General features: G+C 36.9%; 2 protein-coding genes across 2 annotated transcripts in view; both read right to left on the bottom strand.

The window, feature by feature from the left end:
• Nucleotides 1-17,500, bottom strand: part of LOC144981074 (beta-arrestin-1-like) — a 265,024-nt gene that overhangs the window by 125,747 nt on the left and 121,777 nt on the right.
• The window catches only part of LOC144955937 (beta-arrestin-1-like), a 38,951-nt gene that overhangs the window by 8,786 nt on the left and 12,665 nt on the right, over nt 1-17,500 (bottom strand). The window contains 6 exon segments of the mRNA XM_078886197.1: nt 9,346-9,430; nt 9,951-10,086; nt 10,701-10,768; nt 13,720-13,779; nt 15,999-16,076; nt 16,078-16,104. Coding sequence (XP_078742323.1) covers nt 9,346-9,430; nt 9,951-10,086; nt 10,701-10,768; nt 13,720-13,779; nt 15,999-16,076; nt 16,078-16,104 — 454 coding nt within the window.

The following is a 17,500-nucleotide window of genomic DNA, read 5'->3' as shown; positions in this document are numbered from 1 at the left end:
ATTGTTATCACCGCCACCACCATCATAAAAATCATCATCATCATCATCATCATCATCATCATCATCATCATCATCATCATCATCATCATCATCATCATCATCATCATCATCATCATCATCATCTTTTTGCTTAATTGTGACCCTTTCTTCGAGCTCCAAAAAAAGTTTTCTGATAAGTTAAGTCCTTATCTCCCGTTGCCCCTAATGAAATGCCGAAGCTACCTTTAATTAATTTTTTTAAATAATTAAAACCTAGAAAAAACAATATTTGATAGCCTGAAACCGATTCTCCAATAAAAATATCTTTGCTTTGTAAGAATGTCTTTCGTAGACCTGCCAACTTGAAATCGGATTTAAAAAATCGTAGTTTTCATGGGTAATAATAAGACAGTAGACATTATAACCACTTTGAGCAATGACCAATATCTGTGTTTAAATGCATTAAATTAACGCTTTAAACTCCTTTCTTTACTATCTCTGACAACAAAACTTGATGTTTTCGAGAAGTTTATTGAATAAAAGATCTTTATATAATTGTCAATTAGGACAAGAAAAATTCGTATTTTTACGAAATGTTTGTAGTAGTTGGCGGGTTTGGTCTTTTGGTCATTTTTATTTTTTATCATTCGCATGCATGCATGCATACTCATCATCATCATCATCATCATCATCATCATCATCATCATTTCTATAATAATCATCATCATCATCATCATTTCCATTATCATCATAATCATTATCATTTCCATCATCATCATCATCATTTCCATCATCATCATCATCATCATCATTTCCACCACCACCACCATCATCATCATCATCATCATCATCATTTCCATCATCATCATCATCATCATAATCATTTCCATCATCATCATCATCATCATCATCATCATTTCCACCATCATCATCATCATCATTTCCATAATCATCATCATTTCCATCATCACCATCATCATCATCATCATCATTTCCATTATCATCATAATCATCATCATCATCATCATCATCATCATCATCATCACCATCATGATCATTTCCATAATCATCAACATTTCCATCATCACCATCATCATCATAATCATTATCATTTCCATCATCATCATCATCATTTCCACTATCATCATCATCATCACCATCATCATAATTTCCATCATCATCATCATCATCATCATCATCATCATTAACTTTTAAAATTGTTCTTACAGCCAAACAGCAAAGTATATCATAAAAAAAAAATTTATATAATATATAATTTCTTCCATCTCTAACGAAGTATTGAAAAGAATTGAGTTTTTAACAAAAATGTTTGAAAAATTAACCGCAGTACATTAGGTCTAGAAGGACGTGAATGGGACCACTTAGATAAACATTAGGATTCGCCAGGTTCTCTCTCTCTCTCTCTCTCTCTCTCTCTCTCTCTCTCTCTCTCTCTCTCTCTATCTCTCTCTCTCTCTCTCCCCCCCCCCTCAAACCCCCCATCCCCATCCCGCTGTGTTAATCACTTTTGGCTCCGTGGTGGCGGGAAAAAAAACCCCAACCCAACCCGAGTCCGAGTCAAATAATATTGGTTGACATCAAAGTCAAACAGCTATCGATAGAATAAAGTTGACGTCACTCGTGTCTTTATTGTCGTTTTTTTTTTTGCCATCCACGTTTATGAGAAATTCTCACTTAACTGTATTATCCAGACCATTAAATTTCATGGTTACAAAAAAGTTTTGTGTATTCGTTTGTTATACTTCCGGATGGCAATGTTCTGAGCTTCTTAGCCAAAGCGCATACTATCTATACCAAAACATAAAGAAAAGTATAAAGATTTAAACGAAAAACAAATAATTAAAATAAAATAAAAGAAATAAAACAAAAACAAAACACACATATACAAACAAACACACATACACAAACACACACACACACACCCATAAAGAAGAAAAAAAAAAACAACCCAAACAAACCGAATCATGATGTAGGTACCATCTGCCAGTACTACTATGAACTGGAATCAAGAAACCCAAACAAACCGAATCATGATGTAGGTACCATCTGCCAGTACTACTATGAACTGGAATCAAGAAACCCAAACAAACCGAATCATGATGTAGGTACCATCTGCCAGTACTACTATGAACTGGAATCAAGAAACCCAAACAAACCGAATCATGATGTAGGTACCATCTGCCAGTACTACTATGAACTGGAATCAAGAAACCCAAACAAACCGAATCATGATGTAGGTACCATCTGCCAGTACTACTATGAACTGGAATCAAGAAACCCAAACAAACCGAATCATGATGTAGGTACCATCTGCCAGTACTACTATGAACTGGAATCAAGAAACCCAAACAAACCGAATCATGATGTAGGTACCATCTGCCAGTACTACTATGAACTGGAATCAAGAAACCCAAACAAACCGAATCATGATGTAGGTACCATCTGCCAGTACTACTATGAACTGGAATCAAGAAACCCAAACAAACCGAATCATGATGTAGGTACCATCTGCCAGTACTACTATGAACTGGAATCAAGAAACCCAAACAAACCGAATCATGATGTAGGTACCATCTGCCAGTACTACTATGAACTGGAATCAAGAAACCCAAACAAACCGAATCATGATGTAGGTACCATCTGCCAGTACTACTATGAACTGGAATCAAGAAACCCAAACAAACCGAATCATGATGTAGGTACCATCTGCCAGTACTACTATGAACTGGAATCAAGAAACCCAAACAAACCGAATCATGATGTAGGTACCATCTGCCAGTACTACTATGAACTGGAATCAAGAAACCCAAACAAACCGAATCATGATGTAGGTACCATCTGCCAGTACTACTATGAACTGGAATCAAGAAACCCAAACAAACCGAATCATGATGTAGGTACCATCTGCCAGTACTACTATGAACTGGAATCAAGAAACCCAAACAAACCGAATCATGATGTAGGTACCATCTGCCAGTACTACTATGAACTGGAATCAAGAAACCCAAACAAACCGAATCATGATGTAGGTACCATCTGCCAGTACTACTATGAACTGGAATCAAGAAACCCAAACAAACCGAATCATGATGTAGGTACCATCTGCCAGTACTACTATGAACTGGAATCAAGAAACCCAAACAAACCGAATCATGATGTAGGTACCATCTGCCAGTACTACTATGAACTGGAATCAAGAAACCCAAACAAACCGAATCATGATGTAGGTACCATCTGCCAGTACTACTATGAACTGGAATCAAGAAACCCAAACAAACCGAATCATGATGTAGGTACCATCTGCCAGTACTACTATGAACTGGAATCAAGAAACCCAAACAAACCGAATCATGATGTAGGTACCATCTGCCAGTACTACTATGAACTGGAATCAAGAAACCCAAACAAACCGAATCATGATGTAGGTACCATCTGCCAGTACTACTATGAACTGGAATCAAGAAACCCAAACAAACCGAATCATGATGTAGGTACCATCTGCCAGTACTACTATGAACTGGAATCAAGAAACCCAAACAAACCGAATCATGATGTAGGTACCATCTGCCAGTACTACTATGAACTGGAATCAAGAAACCCAAACAAACCGAATCATGATGTAGGTACCATCTGCCAGTACTACTATGAACTGGAATCAAGAAACCCAAACAAACCGAATCATGATGTAGGTACCATCTGCCAGTACTACTATGAACTGGAATCAAGAAACCCAAACAAACCGAATCATGATGTAGGTACCATCTGCCAGTACTACTATGAACTGGAATCAAGAAACCCAAACAAACCGAATCATGATGTAGGTACCATCTGCCAGTACTACTATGAACTGGAATCAAGAAACCCAAACAAACCGAATCATGATGTAGGTACCATCTGCCAGTACTACTATGAACTGGAATCAAGAAACCCAAACAAACCGAATCATGATGTAGGTACCATCTGCCAGTACTACTATGAACTGGAATCAAGAAACCCAAACAAACCGAATCATGATGTAGGTACCATCTGCCAGTACTACTATGAACTGGAATCAAGAAACCCAAACAAACCGAATCATGATGTAGGTACCATCTGCCAGTACTACTATGAACTGGAATCAAGAAACCCAAACAAACCGAATCATGATGTAGGTACCATCTGCCAGTACTACTATGAACTGGAATCAAGAAACCCAAACAAACCGAATCATGATGTAGGTACCATCTGCCAGTACTACTATGAACTGGAATCAAGAAACCCAAACAAACCGAATCATGATGTAGGTACCATCTGCCAGTACTACTATGAACTGGAATCAAGAAACCCAAACAAACCGAATCATGATGTAGGTACCATCTGCCAGTACTACTATGAACTGGAATCAAGAAACCCAAACAAACCGAATCATGATGTAGGTACCATCTGCCAGTACTACTATGAACTGGAATCAAGAAACCCAAACAAACCGAATCATGATGTAGGTACCATCTGCCAGTACTACTATGAACTGGAATCAAGAAACCCAAACAAACCGAATCATGATGTAGGTACCATCTGCCAGTACTACTATGAACTGGAATCAAGAAACCCAAACAAACCGAATCATGATGTAGGTACCATCTGCCAGTACTACTATGAACTGGAATCAAGAAACCCAAACAAACCGAATCATGATGTAGGTACCATCTGCCAGTACTACTATGAACTGGAATCAAGAAACCCAAACAAACCGAATCATGATGTAGGTACCATCTGCCAGTACTACTATGAACTGGAATCAAGAAACCCAAACAAACCGAATCATGATGTAGGTACCATCTGCCAGTACTACTATGAACTGGAATCAAGAAACCCAAACAAACCGAATCATGATGTAGGTACCATCTGCCAGTACTACTATGAACTGGAATCAAGAAACCCAAACAAACCGAATCATGATGTAGGTACCATCTGCCAGTACTACTATGAACTGGAATCAAGAAACCCAAACAAAAATCATAATCATATAATTGCGAAGAAAATAAAGTAATAATATAATTCTTAAAAATTGTTTTTTTTTTTTTTTTAAATATTGAAATAAATCATTTATATAACAATCATATCAGTAAATGATAACAAAAAGTACCCCTCCTCCGCCCCCCCCCCCAAAAAAAAAAAAAAAACAAAACAAAAAAAAAAACAAACAAAAAACAAAAACAAACAAAAAAAAACAAACAAAAAACTGTGAAAAACTACATTCCACAAATGGTGAATGTTCGTTCGTTGGTCAGTCCCAGTGGAAATGAATTGTGAGATAAGATAATATATAGACACATAGAAACAGTCTTTGAGGTCAAAAAGCGTCCGAAACAGATACAGTGTTTGCACAATACGGTGACAAGACATTTAAAACAAAAACAAAAACAAACAACGCTTTGACCATCAATCATAACGAAACACGATAAATAATATTATACGTAATGACAAGGATAAGACGAAAATATCACGTATAAAATAATAATAATAATAATAATAATAATAATAATAATAATAATAATAATAATAATAATAATAATAATAATAATAATAATAATAATAATAATAATAATAATAATAATAATAACATATAACATAAATCTGTGATGGTTTTCGTGACATAATAAATATTTTATGCGTGTTTTTGACGATGACACATATATAATATATTTATATGCCCCATAACTCATGGTACGTGGGCGTCGTAGACAATAAACAGACAATAAATATAATTATATATATCAAGTCGGTGAAAACTCCATAAATCAATAAATACTATATTCATGTCAAATAAATCAGTGATATAAAATCAAGTTATTTTACCATACTTATTATATACACTGCGCTGAGACTAGGACTTGACTCAGCTTTCGCAAAACAGGCCGTAAGCCGTATCACGTATCCTGTAAAAATTCCTTGATCAGAAAATAAAAATATGGCGGGGGAATCCCTTGTGACGTGTGCACAAGAAAACAAAAGGGACGCAATTTAAGTGATACGGCTTAGTAGTAGCGTGTGTTGCAGGATAGATACTAGTACTCTCTTTTAAAATGAAATAAAACAGGCCTACACAAGTAAACTTATACCGGGTGCCCACTGGCTATTGTCAGATTGTCGGGAACAGTTCCTGTTTCAAGCAATTCTTCCTTCCTTCCTTTATTATTATTATTATTATTATTATTATTATTATTATTATTATTATTATTATTATTATTATTATTATTATTATTATTATTATTATTATCATTATTATTATTATTATTATTATTATTATTATTATTATTATTATTATTATTATTATTATTATTGCTTTTACTTTATTGATAATGCGGTCTTCGTGGTCTTGTGGTATGGCACTTATATGTGTCGGTGCATGAAATAACCAGTCGGAAGGTGAAAATTTTGGATTGCATTTTCTGAAAGAATAAGCTCACCAGAGCATTTTGACCTTTATTTGAAGTAAACCGGGTGATTTTTCATGAAGTTATGTTCAGATGTATTAGATAGGTATTCAGCAACTTTTCTCAAATTTCATACTTTTTCAACTTCATTAGCTGTAAAAAATATTTAGAAGTGAAATTAAGCGTTGACATTTCCCGAAGATGTACAAAAAAAAAGTTGATTTAATCATTTATTTATGACAAGAACTCACTTTGGATAAAAAGTGACCTCCAAACTAAACTTGGCAATATATCAGTTCAAACCCTTTCACCAGCCGACTGATTATGTCATTCACTGAAACAAAAATGTCCCTGCTATGGGCAGTGCATATTCAATCCTGACAAACAGAAAGTGGACACGCAGTGTGAGGTACATCCCAATATTATATTCCATATTTCACATGTTAAGATAATATTATACATTTATATACAAAATACGTAATATTCAAATGACACGGAGTGGAGAGATAGAAACACTGAATGAATGAAAACCGACGAGATAACATTATATTTATAGCCACATTGGCAGCCACCATATTGACTTCTGCCAAATACTGTCCAAACACTTTTTAACATTATTGGCCATAAATTTTCTACTTCAAATATTGCTGAATTAAAATGACCCTCAATTTTAAAACAACATTTTTAGAAGTCGAAGTTTTTGGGGGTCAATTTGAGAGTCTTTGAAGTCTTAGGTTTAACAGTTTTGTTAAGTTGAGGGTCATCTTAACCTTAATGCATCGATATTTGGAGTAAAAAAAATATAGCCAAACATGTAAACAAGTGATTTGACAGCGTATGGCAACTTTGAGTTATGTTTTCCATCAACCAACGACTCACTTAATCTCCATCTCGGAAAGTACGATGGTGCTGGACGCCAGCTCATTGAGTGTGAGCTCTGTATCCTGTAATGCTTTTGTTGTTGGTTGGGAGTGGGCAAAATATAAAAACCCAAGAATAGGATTTAATTAAGGCATTTCCCCCCCCCCCCCCCCTCTCCTTTCTAACTGGAAATAAGTGTGTTAAAAATCCTTAAAGAAAATATTAGAAATGTAAATCTGATTTAAACCAATCTACTTCTTTTTAATTTTTTTTTTTAACCTCAGGAATGGGAGACACCCAATGTTTGTCGTTACTTTGCCAATTTAGAATTATCTCCGTCTTTTAAATACGACAATAAACAGGTATAGGTATATTGACCTTAAAAAAAAAATTAAAAAAAAAAAAGGAATTATATAAATAAATCAGTAAATAAATAGATAAATAAATAAATAAATATATGTTTTAAAATGAAACAGAAAATGACTTGTTTTCGGAAAGTACGATGGTGTTGGACGCCAGCTCATTGAGAGTGAGTTCTGTATCCTGTAATGCTTTTGTTGTTGGTTGGGAGTGGGCAAAATATAAAAACCCAAGAATAGGATTTTAATTAAGGCATTTTCCCCCTCTCCTTTCTAACTGGAAATAAGTGTGTTAAAAATCCTTAAAGAAAATATTAGAAATGTAAATCTGATTTATACCAATCTACTTCTATTGAAAAAAACCCCAACAAAACAACTACCTCCAGATTTTAGCAGAACTGTCAATTTTATTCTCAAAAGCAGACTTGCTAAACGTATTTCTTATTCAATATATTTATCAAAGACAGTGAGATAGGTGCACGGATTAACAGGTCTGATGCCCCAACGCAAATTTGGGCCCCATTTAATATCATTGTTGTAATGGACAATGTTTTTTACGTTGGGTTGAGAGTATTTTCCAATACAACAATGAGACCATACCTATTTAAGTTATCTGACCTGCAAATAAGTACAAGTGGGCTGTGAGCAAATCCTTTAGTTAACTCAATCAACCCTTACACCGACTATATCCGTTGTTTACCCGGTGTTACTTTTACCCCATGCCTATTTGTTACATTTTTATGAGACAAAATATAGGCGTTGTATCAAAGCTAATGTTTTTAGGTTTTTTTTTGCATGTTTATTATAATTGAATAGCACTATCTATACTATATATATGCTCATTTTTACTACATTTTTTCTCCAATTTTGAAAAGTAGCAAAAATTTATATGATTGAGTGAGTTAATTTAGTCGCTGCGACAACACGGACCCAAACTCCCATGCCCTACAACAGTTTAGTACTGTGACTCCTAACTTTTAACTTATTCAACTGGGCATGTCTGTAATGTAATGAGGAGTTTTCGGATATTTCCCCCAAGACCCGTCCAGTCACATTTTCATAAATTTCTTTCGCAGGCAATAATAGAGACCCAAATTAAATTTAAAACAGCGTAAAAACGGCCAAAACTTCGTCAATGACATTATTCTTTCCACGCTTCTACTTTGAAATTAACTTTGAACAAAATGCAATTTTGGCCATTTCAAATCTTGTCGATTCCGAATTGGATTCAATAGTCTGATGTCACGTCGCCCAGCAACGGCGACCATCGTGGTTCTAAACAAGGAAAATCGGTACTTTTTATACTTCATGCTGGCTAGAACTTTTCATGTTTTGTGATCAGAATGTGTAAAAGTCAAAACATGATCAGATTTTTAACGTTTTTTATTTCCTATGGGTACGATTTTATGCTCGTCGGAGAACTATTTCATAAGGGCGTCCGTTATTGTTCCGATAGTTTAGAGCCAGTTACTAAGTTACCATGCGTCATTACGAGGGAAATGACATTACGACTGTTGAAGCGAATTCAGATAGTGATATTTCAATGCCAATACTGTTGGAGCTGCCTTGTACTTGTTAAAAGCAACATAATAAATATTGGTAAAAATAGGAAAGTGGGAGTCCAGAAGAAGAAAAAAAGTGTTTTGATTTTATATTCGATCATCTTTGATGACGTCATTGGAACAATGATGTCTAGTAAAAGCATTTACCTGAAATCTTGATTTTCTTGACTGTTTTGTTAGTGTTGTTGTCGACTAGAACATTGATGGCAATACTTTCTCCGTGGTAGTATTTCTACAAGGGAGATAATAAACGGAAATGGAAATAAGAAAAAGGCAAAACGGCCATAATATAAGAATATATTTGAGGTAAACATAGATAGACGAGTAAAACACACAAAGACACACTTGTATAGCGAAATTCCACTTGTTCACAACGCTTCATTTATCTATCTATCTATCTATCTATATATATATATATATATATATATATATATATATATATATATATATATATATATATATCTATATATATATATATATATATATATATATATATATATATATATATATATATATATATATATATATATATTATAATATATATATATATATCTAAATAAGAGTGGGCCTACATAATTTACGACAACCCCCCCCCCCCCCCCCCCCCCTCTCCCCAAGAAGCAGGGTTCATCTCTCCATCATAAGCAAACATCATACAAATACGAAGTAATAAATAAGATTTCACATACCTACTTACTACGACACCTCCCCCCCCCTCCCCATGATACATCTCTCCATCATAACACACTCACCTCTTTATCAAGCGAGGCCTCCAACTTGATATTTCCTGGACTCATGATGAAGTCCTTGAGCACCTCGGCGTTTGGCTGTGGGGCGGGTTCCTCTGGGGCATACGTCAACTTACGGATGGCCAGACGGACTGAATTGCTGTGGAAGGAGGGGGTAAACATTTCAAACATAAAGACAATATGAGGAAAGTCTCAAACCGAAGATTCAAGATAAGGGTCATTTTAATCGATCGATATTTGAAGGACGAGTTGTCTGGTCAAAATCTTAGGTACCTCACTGTGTAGGCAGTAGCGGGTTTCCAAGTCTTGAGTGATGCTGGTTTCTGTCAGTTTAAGTTAAATATCCACAGATTAAGATGAAAAACAACTCGTCCAAAATTCTCAAGCCTAAGACTTCAAAGAGGTCATCTAAATGAGTCCTTGGTTTAAGACTATTTGCCAAAATGGAGGTCATATGGATTTATAAATCTATATTCTAAGTGATAAGAGTAGTATTATGTGTAGAGTTTTAACAAGTTCACAATGTAATACCCTACAAACTGTAGAGTGATCCTCGACAATATTAGAAGAAGAAGGAGAAGAAGAAGAAGAAGAAGAAGAAGAAGAAGAAGAAGAAGAAGAAGAAGAAGAAGAAGAAGAAGAAGAAGAAGAAGAAGAAGAAGAAGAAGAAGAAGAAGAAGAAGAAGAAGAGGTTTAAGGCCTTTTAAAAAAAGTTTTTCTTTTATTTTGAGCACAGCAAGACTGTAGACTTACCGTTTGTGTGGTTTCTCATCAATATTGTCAGCTACAAATGTCTTCAGCTCATAGTCCACGCCACACGGCTGATGACGTCATCAACAGCAAAGGACGACAACACGATTGGTTTTCGTTGTCAAAGAGAGATGCAGGCAGGGTGGGGATGGGATGGGAACGTGGAACAATTTGAAATTAACATAGATTAAATAGTTTTATCTCAGTTCTTGATTATTTATACAGAGCGGGACCTGGAAAAGGGCATATGAAACAGTGCCAGTGTGATACAGCGAGGGTTCAAAGCGGAAACAAGTACAATAGGATTCAACAGTCTGATGTCACATCCGTCCAGCAACGAGCAGATTGGTTCTAAACAAAGAGAATCGGTAATTTCTACTCTTCATGCTGGCTATAACTTTTTCACATGTCATGTGATCAGAATGCATAAAAGTCAAAACATAATCAGATTTATGATTTTATCCTCTGGATACACTGTTAAGCTCGTCGGAGAATCATTTCACAAGGCCGTCTAACATTGTTCCAATATTTTAGAAACAGTTGCTAAGTTACCATGCGTCATTACGAGGAAGTGACGTCACGACTGTTGAACGTCCCCCCCCCCCCCCCCCCCCCCAAATCTCCTAATGATGAAACAGCGGACATTTCAATAACTATGATGGATACTTGATATGGATAATTCTACTGTGCACTGACAAACCAGAATTTACAACAACAACAACAAAAAAACAAAAAAAAAAAAAAAAAGCAAAAAAAAAAAACAAAAAAAAAAAAAACACCAAAAAACACCCAAAACAAAACGCAACAAAACAAAACAAAAACAACAAATGGCCTGGAACAAGGATGCCCTTTGCTAAAATAAAAATTCCTGACAATTGTTCTCATAAAATATCTAATATTTTGTGCAAAGCTTCTCTCCATAAAATTCTATCACCCTTAAGTCATAGAAAAGGATACACACATATGTCTAGCTTCTCCTTAAGTGTTGTCTTTTTTAAAAAAAAATAATGCTTTCATCTTTTTTTATTAAAAAATTCTACACATCAATACGGAACAAGGTCAGCTGGAACATTTTTAAAAAGCCGTTTTCTCCTTCAGGCTTTAGCCGGAAGACAGGGCATCCCAGCAGAAATCTTATACTACAAATTATATCGTTGGATTGATATATAATCCCCCAACTAGACCAAAACAAATATAGTTCAAACCTAAGGCTTCGATTAAGTGTCAGGTTAGAGACTCTGTTGTTTAGACGTGCTTGGGGTCAGCATCTTTTTTTTTCCATCGCGAGTTCTAGTCAATTTTCTTTCTTTCTTTCTCTCAATCTTTTTTTTTTTTTTTTACCAAATTCGAAAATATGAAATGCGTTTTGTCAGCGTGTACGACAGAATTTAAAAAGAATTGTGTGTTTATGCGTGTGTGTGTGTGTGTGTGTGTGTGTGTGTGTGTTTGTGTGTTTGTTTGCAAAAGGATACATATCAATCTAGCTTCTCCTTAACTGTCTAAAAAAATATAATGCTTTCATCTTTTTTCAAAAAAATCAACTCATCAATACAGAACAAGGTCAGCTGGAACATTTTTAAAAAGCCGGGAATTTTTTTTCAGGCTTTATCCGGAAGACAGGGCATCCCAGCAGAAATCTTATACTACAAATTATATCGATGGATTGATATATAATCCCCCAACTAGACAAAAAAAAAAAAATTGTTCAAACCTTCGATTAAGTGTCGGGCTAGAGACACTCTTTTGACGTGCTTGGTGTGTGTGTGTGTGTGTGTGTGTGTGTGTGTGTGTGTGTGTGTGTGTGTGTGTGTGTGTGTGTTCAAAAGGATACACATATCTATCTAGCTTCTCCCCTGTTGTCTTTTTTTAAAAAAAGGAATACTTTTATCTTTTATTTTTAAAGAATCAACTCATCAATACGGAACAAGGACAGCTAGAACATTTTTAACTCACTCAACCCTAACACCGACTATATCCGTAGTTTATCCGGGGTTACTTTTACCCCATGCCTATTTATTACATTTTTTTGAGACAAATTATAGGCGTGGTATCAAAGCTAATGTTTTTAGTTTTTGCATGTTAATGGTAGTTTATAAAAACTATTTGTCGACATGCTTATTTTTGAAAATTAGCAAAAATCTCTAGGGTTGGGTGAGTTAAAAAGCCGTTATTTTCCTCACGCCTTAGCTTTCACTGGAAGACACGGACGGCATTCCAGCAGAAATCTTTTACTACGAATTATATCGATGGATTGAAATATAATCCCCCACTGACTCACTATCCAGCGTCGTCCTCATTGACGTTGGCTGTTACGACAAAAGTCCGCCCATTCTCTTAGACCCAACTAGACCAAAAAAAAAATTGTTCAAACCTAAGGCTTCGATTAAGTGTCGGGTTAGAGACTCTGTTTGACGTGCTTGGGGGTTAGCATCTTTTTTTCCATCGCGAGGTCTTGTCATATTTTTCTTTCATTCGTTTAAAGGGGCAGCAGCGTGGCTCAGCGGGTACGGTCTTTGATTCGAACCTGAAAGGTACCGAGTTCGATCACCCGCCGCTGCGCTGTGTGGCCTTGATTGAGCAAGTCACTGCGCCGTAGCTCAAATTGCGGCGCTGCATTGCGGCTGACAACTGGGTTATTCCAGTTTTCCCTTGGAATAGACCCTAGAGACAAATTTTCCCCTTGGGACGAATAAAGGGAATTTTATTGTTATTATTGTATTCTTTATTTTTTGTTTCTAAATTCGAGAATATGAAATGAGTCACTCCAGTATACGACAGAATAAAAAAAAAAAAGAATTGTGTGTGTGTTTGTGTGTGTACGTGTGCTTCTGCGTGCGCGTTGGTGTGTGTCCGAGCTCGTGTATGAGAATTATTTTGTGTGAGTGTGTGTGAGTGTGTCTGTATCCACACAAATGTACGCAAGACAATTCATTATTAATATCATAAAAGGTAACACAACAGAACACTATCATGTATAGAATAGACATACCTACTACAATAGACAACGGTTTTATTTACTGACCTTTCCAGTATCACCGGGGGCGGGCTGTAACGTCACGGAGGCAGGGGAGTTGGGAGGCAGCTGGAAAGAAGGGGGAGGAAGGGGGAGGAGAAAAACGAGAAAATGTTAGAGTGGCATTTTTTGAAGCTCTGTATTATTTCAGATATATTATACATTGTACTATGGAAGGAAGCCATAGACTAGTAGAATGTGTCATGAGCAGGAGCAACAAGAGATGAAGTGAGTAGAAAAGTGCCAGAAGACAATAGAGAATAAAAATAGCGGCGGTGATGGGGTTTGAACCTGCGACCTTATTGGTACGACAACTCCACCTGGCCGGTGAGAGCGTGACTCTATCGTATGAGCTATCCACGAACCCAAAAAAATTCGTTTCAAACCCAGGTCATTCATTAATAGAGCCTTCTCTCACCGACTGCTGGAGACCGCGGGTCCAACACACACAACCAACGGGAAGTATTTAGCCAGCAGTTAAGCTTAATAGCCAATATTCTCCACACAAACATATAACATAGAAACAATTGAGACATTGAGTATGCTCCGGTATATGGGGTGAATTTTTAATTCAGAAAAGTGAAATGAGCAGGAGCAGAAACTTTGGGAATTTGCAAAGAAAAAGGTGGGAGGGAGGGAGGAGAAATGACCTTATAACTACTCTTTTGGCACTGTTAAAGTCATCATATAAACACACACACACACACACACACACACACACACACACACACACACAACTAATCATTAAAAGTGCTTATGGCTTCAAGATCGGTAGACTAATTAATTAACCTTTAATAATATGAGAAGCGGAAAGCATCAGCCTTGTTAAAACAAACGATGTCGCGTTTAGGGGGGGGGGGGGGGGGGGGGGGGGGGGGGGGGGGGGGGGGGGGGGGGGGGGGGGGGGGGGGGGGGGGGGGGGGGGGGGGGGGGGGGGGGGAGAGCCTGGCTCGCGGTACGGTCTTTGCTTGTACCCGAAACCCAACCGAGTTCGATCATCTGCCGCTGCGATGTGTGGCCTTGAACAAGTCACCTCGCCCTGCCTAGCTCAATTTGGCGGCGCTGTACCTGCCAACCTCTTTTGGTCCAAAAACGTTTTGTTCTTTATTTAAATGTGTCAGTGCATGATATAATCAGTAGGAAGGTGAAAAATTTTGGATTTGCATTTTTTTTCTCTTCATTTTCTGAAGAATATGCTCACCAGAGCTTTTTTAATCTTTATTTTGAAGTAAATCGGGTGATTTTTCATGAAGATATGATCAGATGTATAGGAAAGGTATCCAGCAATTTTTTATCAACTTGCATACTTTTTTCATCTTGACTAGCTGTAAAAAATATTTAAAAGTGAAATTAAGCTTTTGATATTTCTCGAAGATGTACAAAAAGGGTTGGTTTCATAATCATTTATGACAAGAACTCATTTTGGATAAAAATTGACCTAACTAAACTTGGCAATACTCAGTTCCCACAACCTTTTCACCATTCGACTGATTATGTCATTCACTGCAACACATGTGTTCCATTAATAATTTTAATGATAAAATGAACCTTGCTTAAAGTCAACCAAGTGATCTGGGGTCGGGTGGGTGTTGCCAGTATCAGGAATCCATTGTACGCAGTTCTGTATTATCAATAATCAAATATTTGTTTAGGGTTTTTTAAATTAATGGACGCATATTATGATGGGTGAACCGAGGGAGTTGAAATATTAAGTCAATATTATTTGACATTCTTGAGGACGTTGAAAGGTTCAGTCAATATTTTGACATTGTTAAAACACTCGAAGATTAAACTGTATTTCTTCAACTTCTCTCCTCTCTCTCTCCTCTCTCTCTCTCTCTCTCTCTCCTCTCTCTCTCTCCTCTCTACACACCTTTCCCTCCTCCCCTCTCTCTCTCTCTCCTCTCTCTCCTCTCTCTCTCTCTTCTCTCTCCTCTCTCTCTCACTTTCTCTATCATAGACACCACAAAACAAACATCATACAATCTAACACACACAGAGACGTTCACTCACAAACACACATTCCGACATAATAATTCATTCATATTCTCTTCTCTCTCTCTCTCTCTCTCATCTCTCTCTTTTCTCTCCTCTCTCTCTTCTTCTCTCTCATCCTCTCTCTCTCCCCACTTTCACACCCATTTCCACCCACCCCAACCCTCTATCTTTCTCCTCACACAAACATACTAACACACCTTTCTCTCCTCTCTCTCTCTCTGCCACAAAACACACAAACGCACCGCGCGCGCGCGCGACACCCCAAAACACACATAAACATAGCACATTACCTCGAAGAAGAAAGGGTAGGCATTCGGCCCCCAACTTTTGATGAGCCTCTCCTGCAGTCTCGTCAGGGGTTTTTTTCTCTTGCTGTCTTTTGAGGGGCGGGTAGACCTGGCGACGGTAAAAATGGGGGAAAGGAAGGGGAGAGGGAGGGGGCCGGGGGGATAGAGGGATTCTTTGAATAAACATTGATGGCTATCGTAAAGAAACCTCTTATAGCAGATAATTTTTTTAAAAATTCATTGAAGAACAATGGACAACCAAATACAAATAATAATATTTATGTGGAATTCGGATAAAAGGATCGGTCGATGTAGAAAGAATGAAGTGACGTCACTTGGGTCTTTATGTTATTGATTTTAGACCGGTAGTTGGATGATTAGTTCTCACTAAATAGGATTCAAACAGTCGTAACGTCACTTCCTTCCTAATGACGCGTGGTAACTTAGTAACACTGGCTCTAAACTATCGGAACAATGGCGACGCCGTATGAAACATTTCTCCCGGCGAGCATAAAACATATCCAGATGGAAAAAACAAACAACATAAATTTAACAATGTTTGACTTTTACACATTCTGATCACAAGGCATAATGAAAAGTTCAAGCCAGCATGAAAATAAAAAAGTAATGATTTTCTTTGTTTAGAACCAAGATGGCCGCCGTTGCCAGGCGGCGTGACATCAGACTTATTGGATCCAATTCTTTCAATCAGACAAGACTATACAACGTATAAGGTTACATATATTTGTGTGTGTTCGTAAAATTTTATTTGACGGGCAGAACAGGTGGTAATTTCATTAAAGCGCAATAACAGAATTCATGTTGGTATTCTCAATTTTAGTTTGAATTAGTAAAGTCCGAAACATCCGGTTAATAGAGAAATTTAAATATTTGCAGTTCTGTTTTTTATTTCCGAGGTTTCATCACAATAAATGCACTTAACAATGGGTTTGTTTTTTTTTCATCTTCTTTCATTTCCTTAGTAGGCAGCACGGAATCCTAGTTCCATTACACAATAAATTTCAGATCGCCTGACAGACGCCTATTTGTGCTACTTAACTTTTTTTTTCACAACATAAAACCTCCATCCAGCACCTCATAAACTTTACTCCTATATCAGCGGTATGTCTCGTTTCTACATGTACGTGTTGCTGTTGGTCAGGGACCCCTTGTAAAGCGCTTTGAGACACATTTAATGGATATTGCGCTATATTAAAAGCTCATTTTTTTTCAATTCAAAAAAATATCGAGTCGGGGTAACTTGCGTGTACAATACCACACCCAAGGACAAAACGCCATGGGTGGGGGGGGGGGGGGGGGGGGGGGCAAGGATCAATGGGCATCGATGCCCACCTACAGGCAGACCTGCATTAGTATTACGAAAAAAAATCGTAAGAATTACGAATTTCAGGCTCCATCGACAGAGCTGCATTCGCCTCTTTGACTCAATAAGTCCTTGTTGAAAAGGAAAATTTAGTTCCTTAGATCCCTATAAGATAGTATGG

The sequence above is a fragment of the Berghia stephanieae genome, chromosome 10 (assembly GCF_034508935.2).
Source record: "Berghia stephanieae isolate SIO BIC M18660-M18661 chromosome 10, UCSD_Bste_1.3, whole genome shotgun sequence".
Lineage (NCBI taxonomy): Eukaryota > Metazoa > Mollusca > Gastropoda > Nudibranchia > Aeolidiidae > Berghia > Berghia stephanieae.
This window is presented reverse-complemented; position numbering and strand designations above follow the sequence as displayed.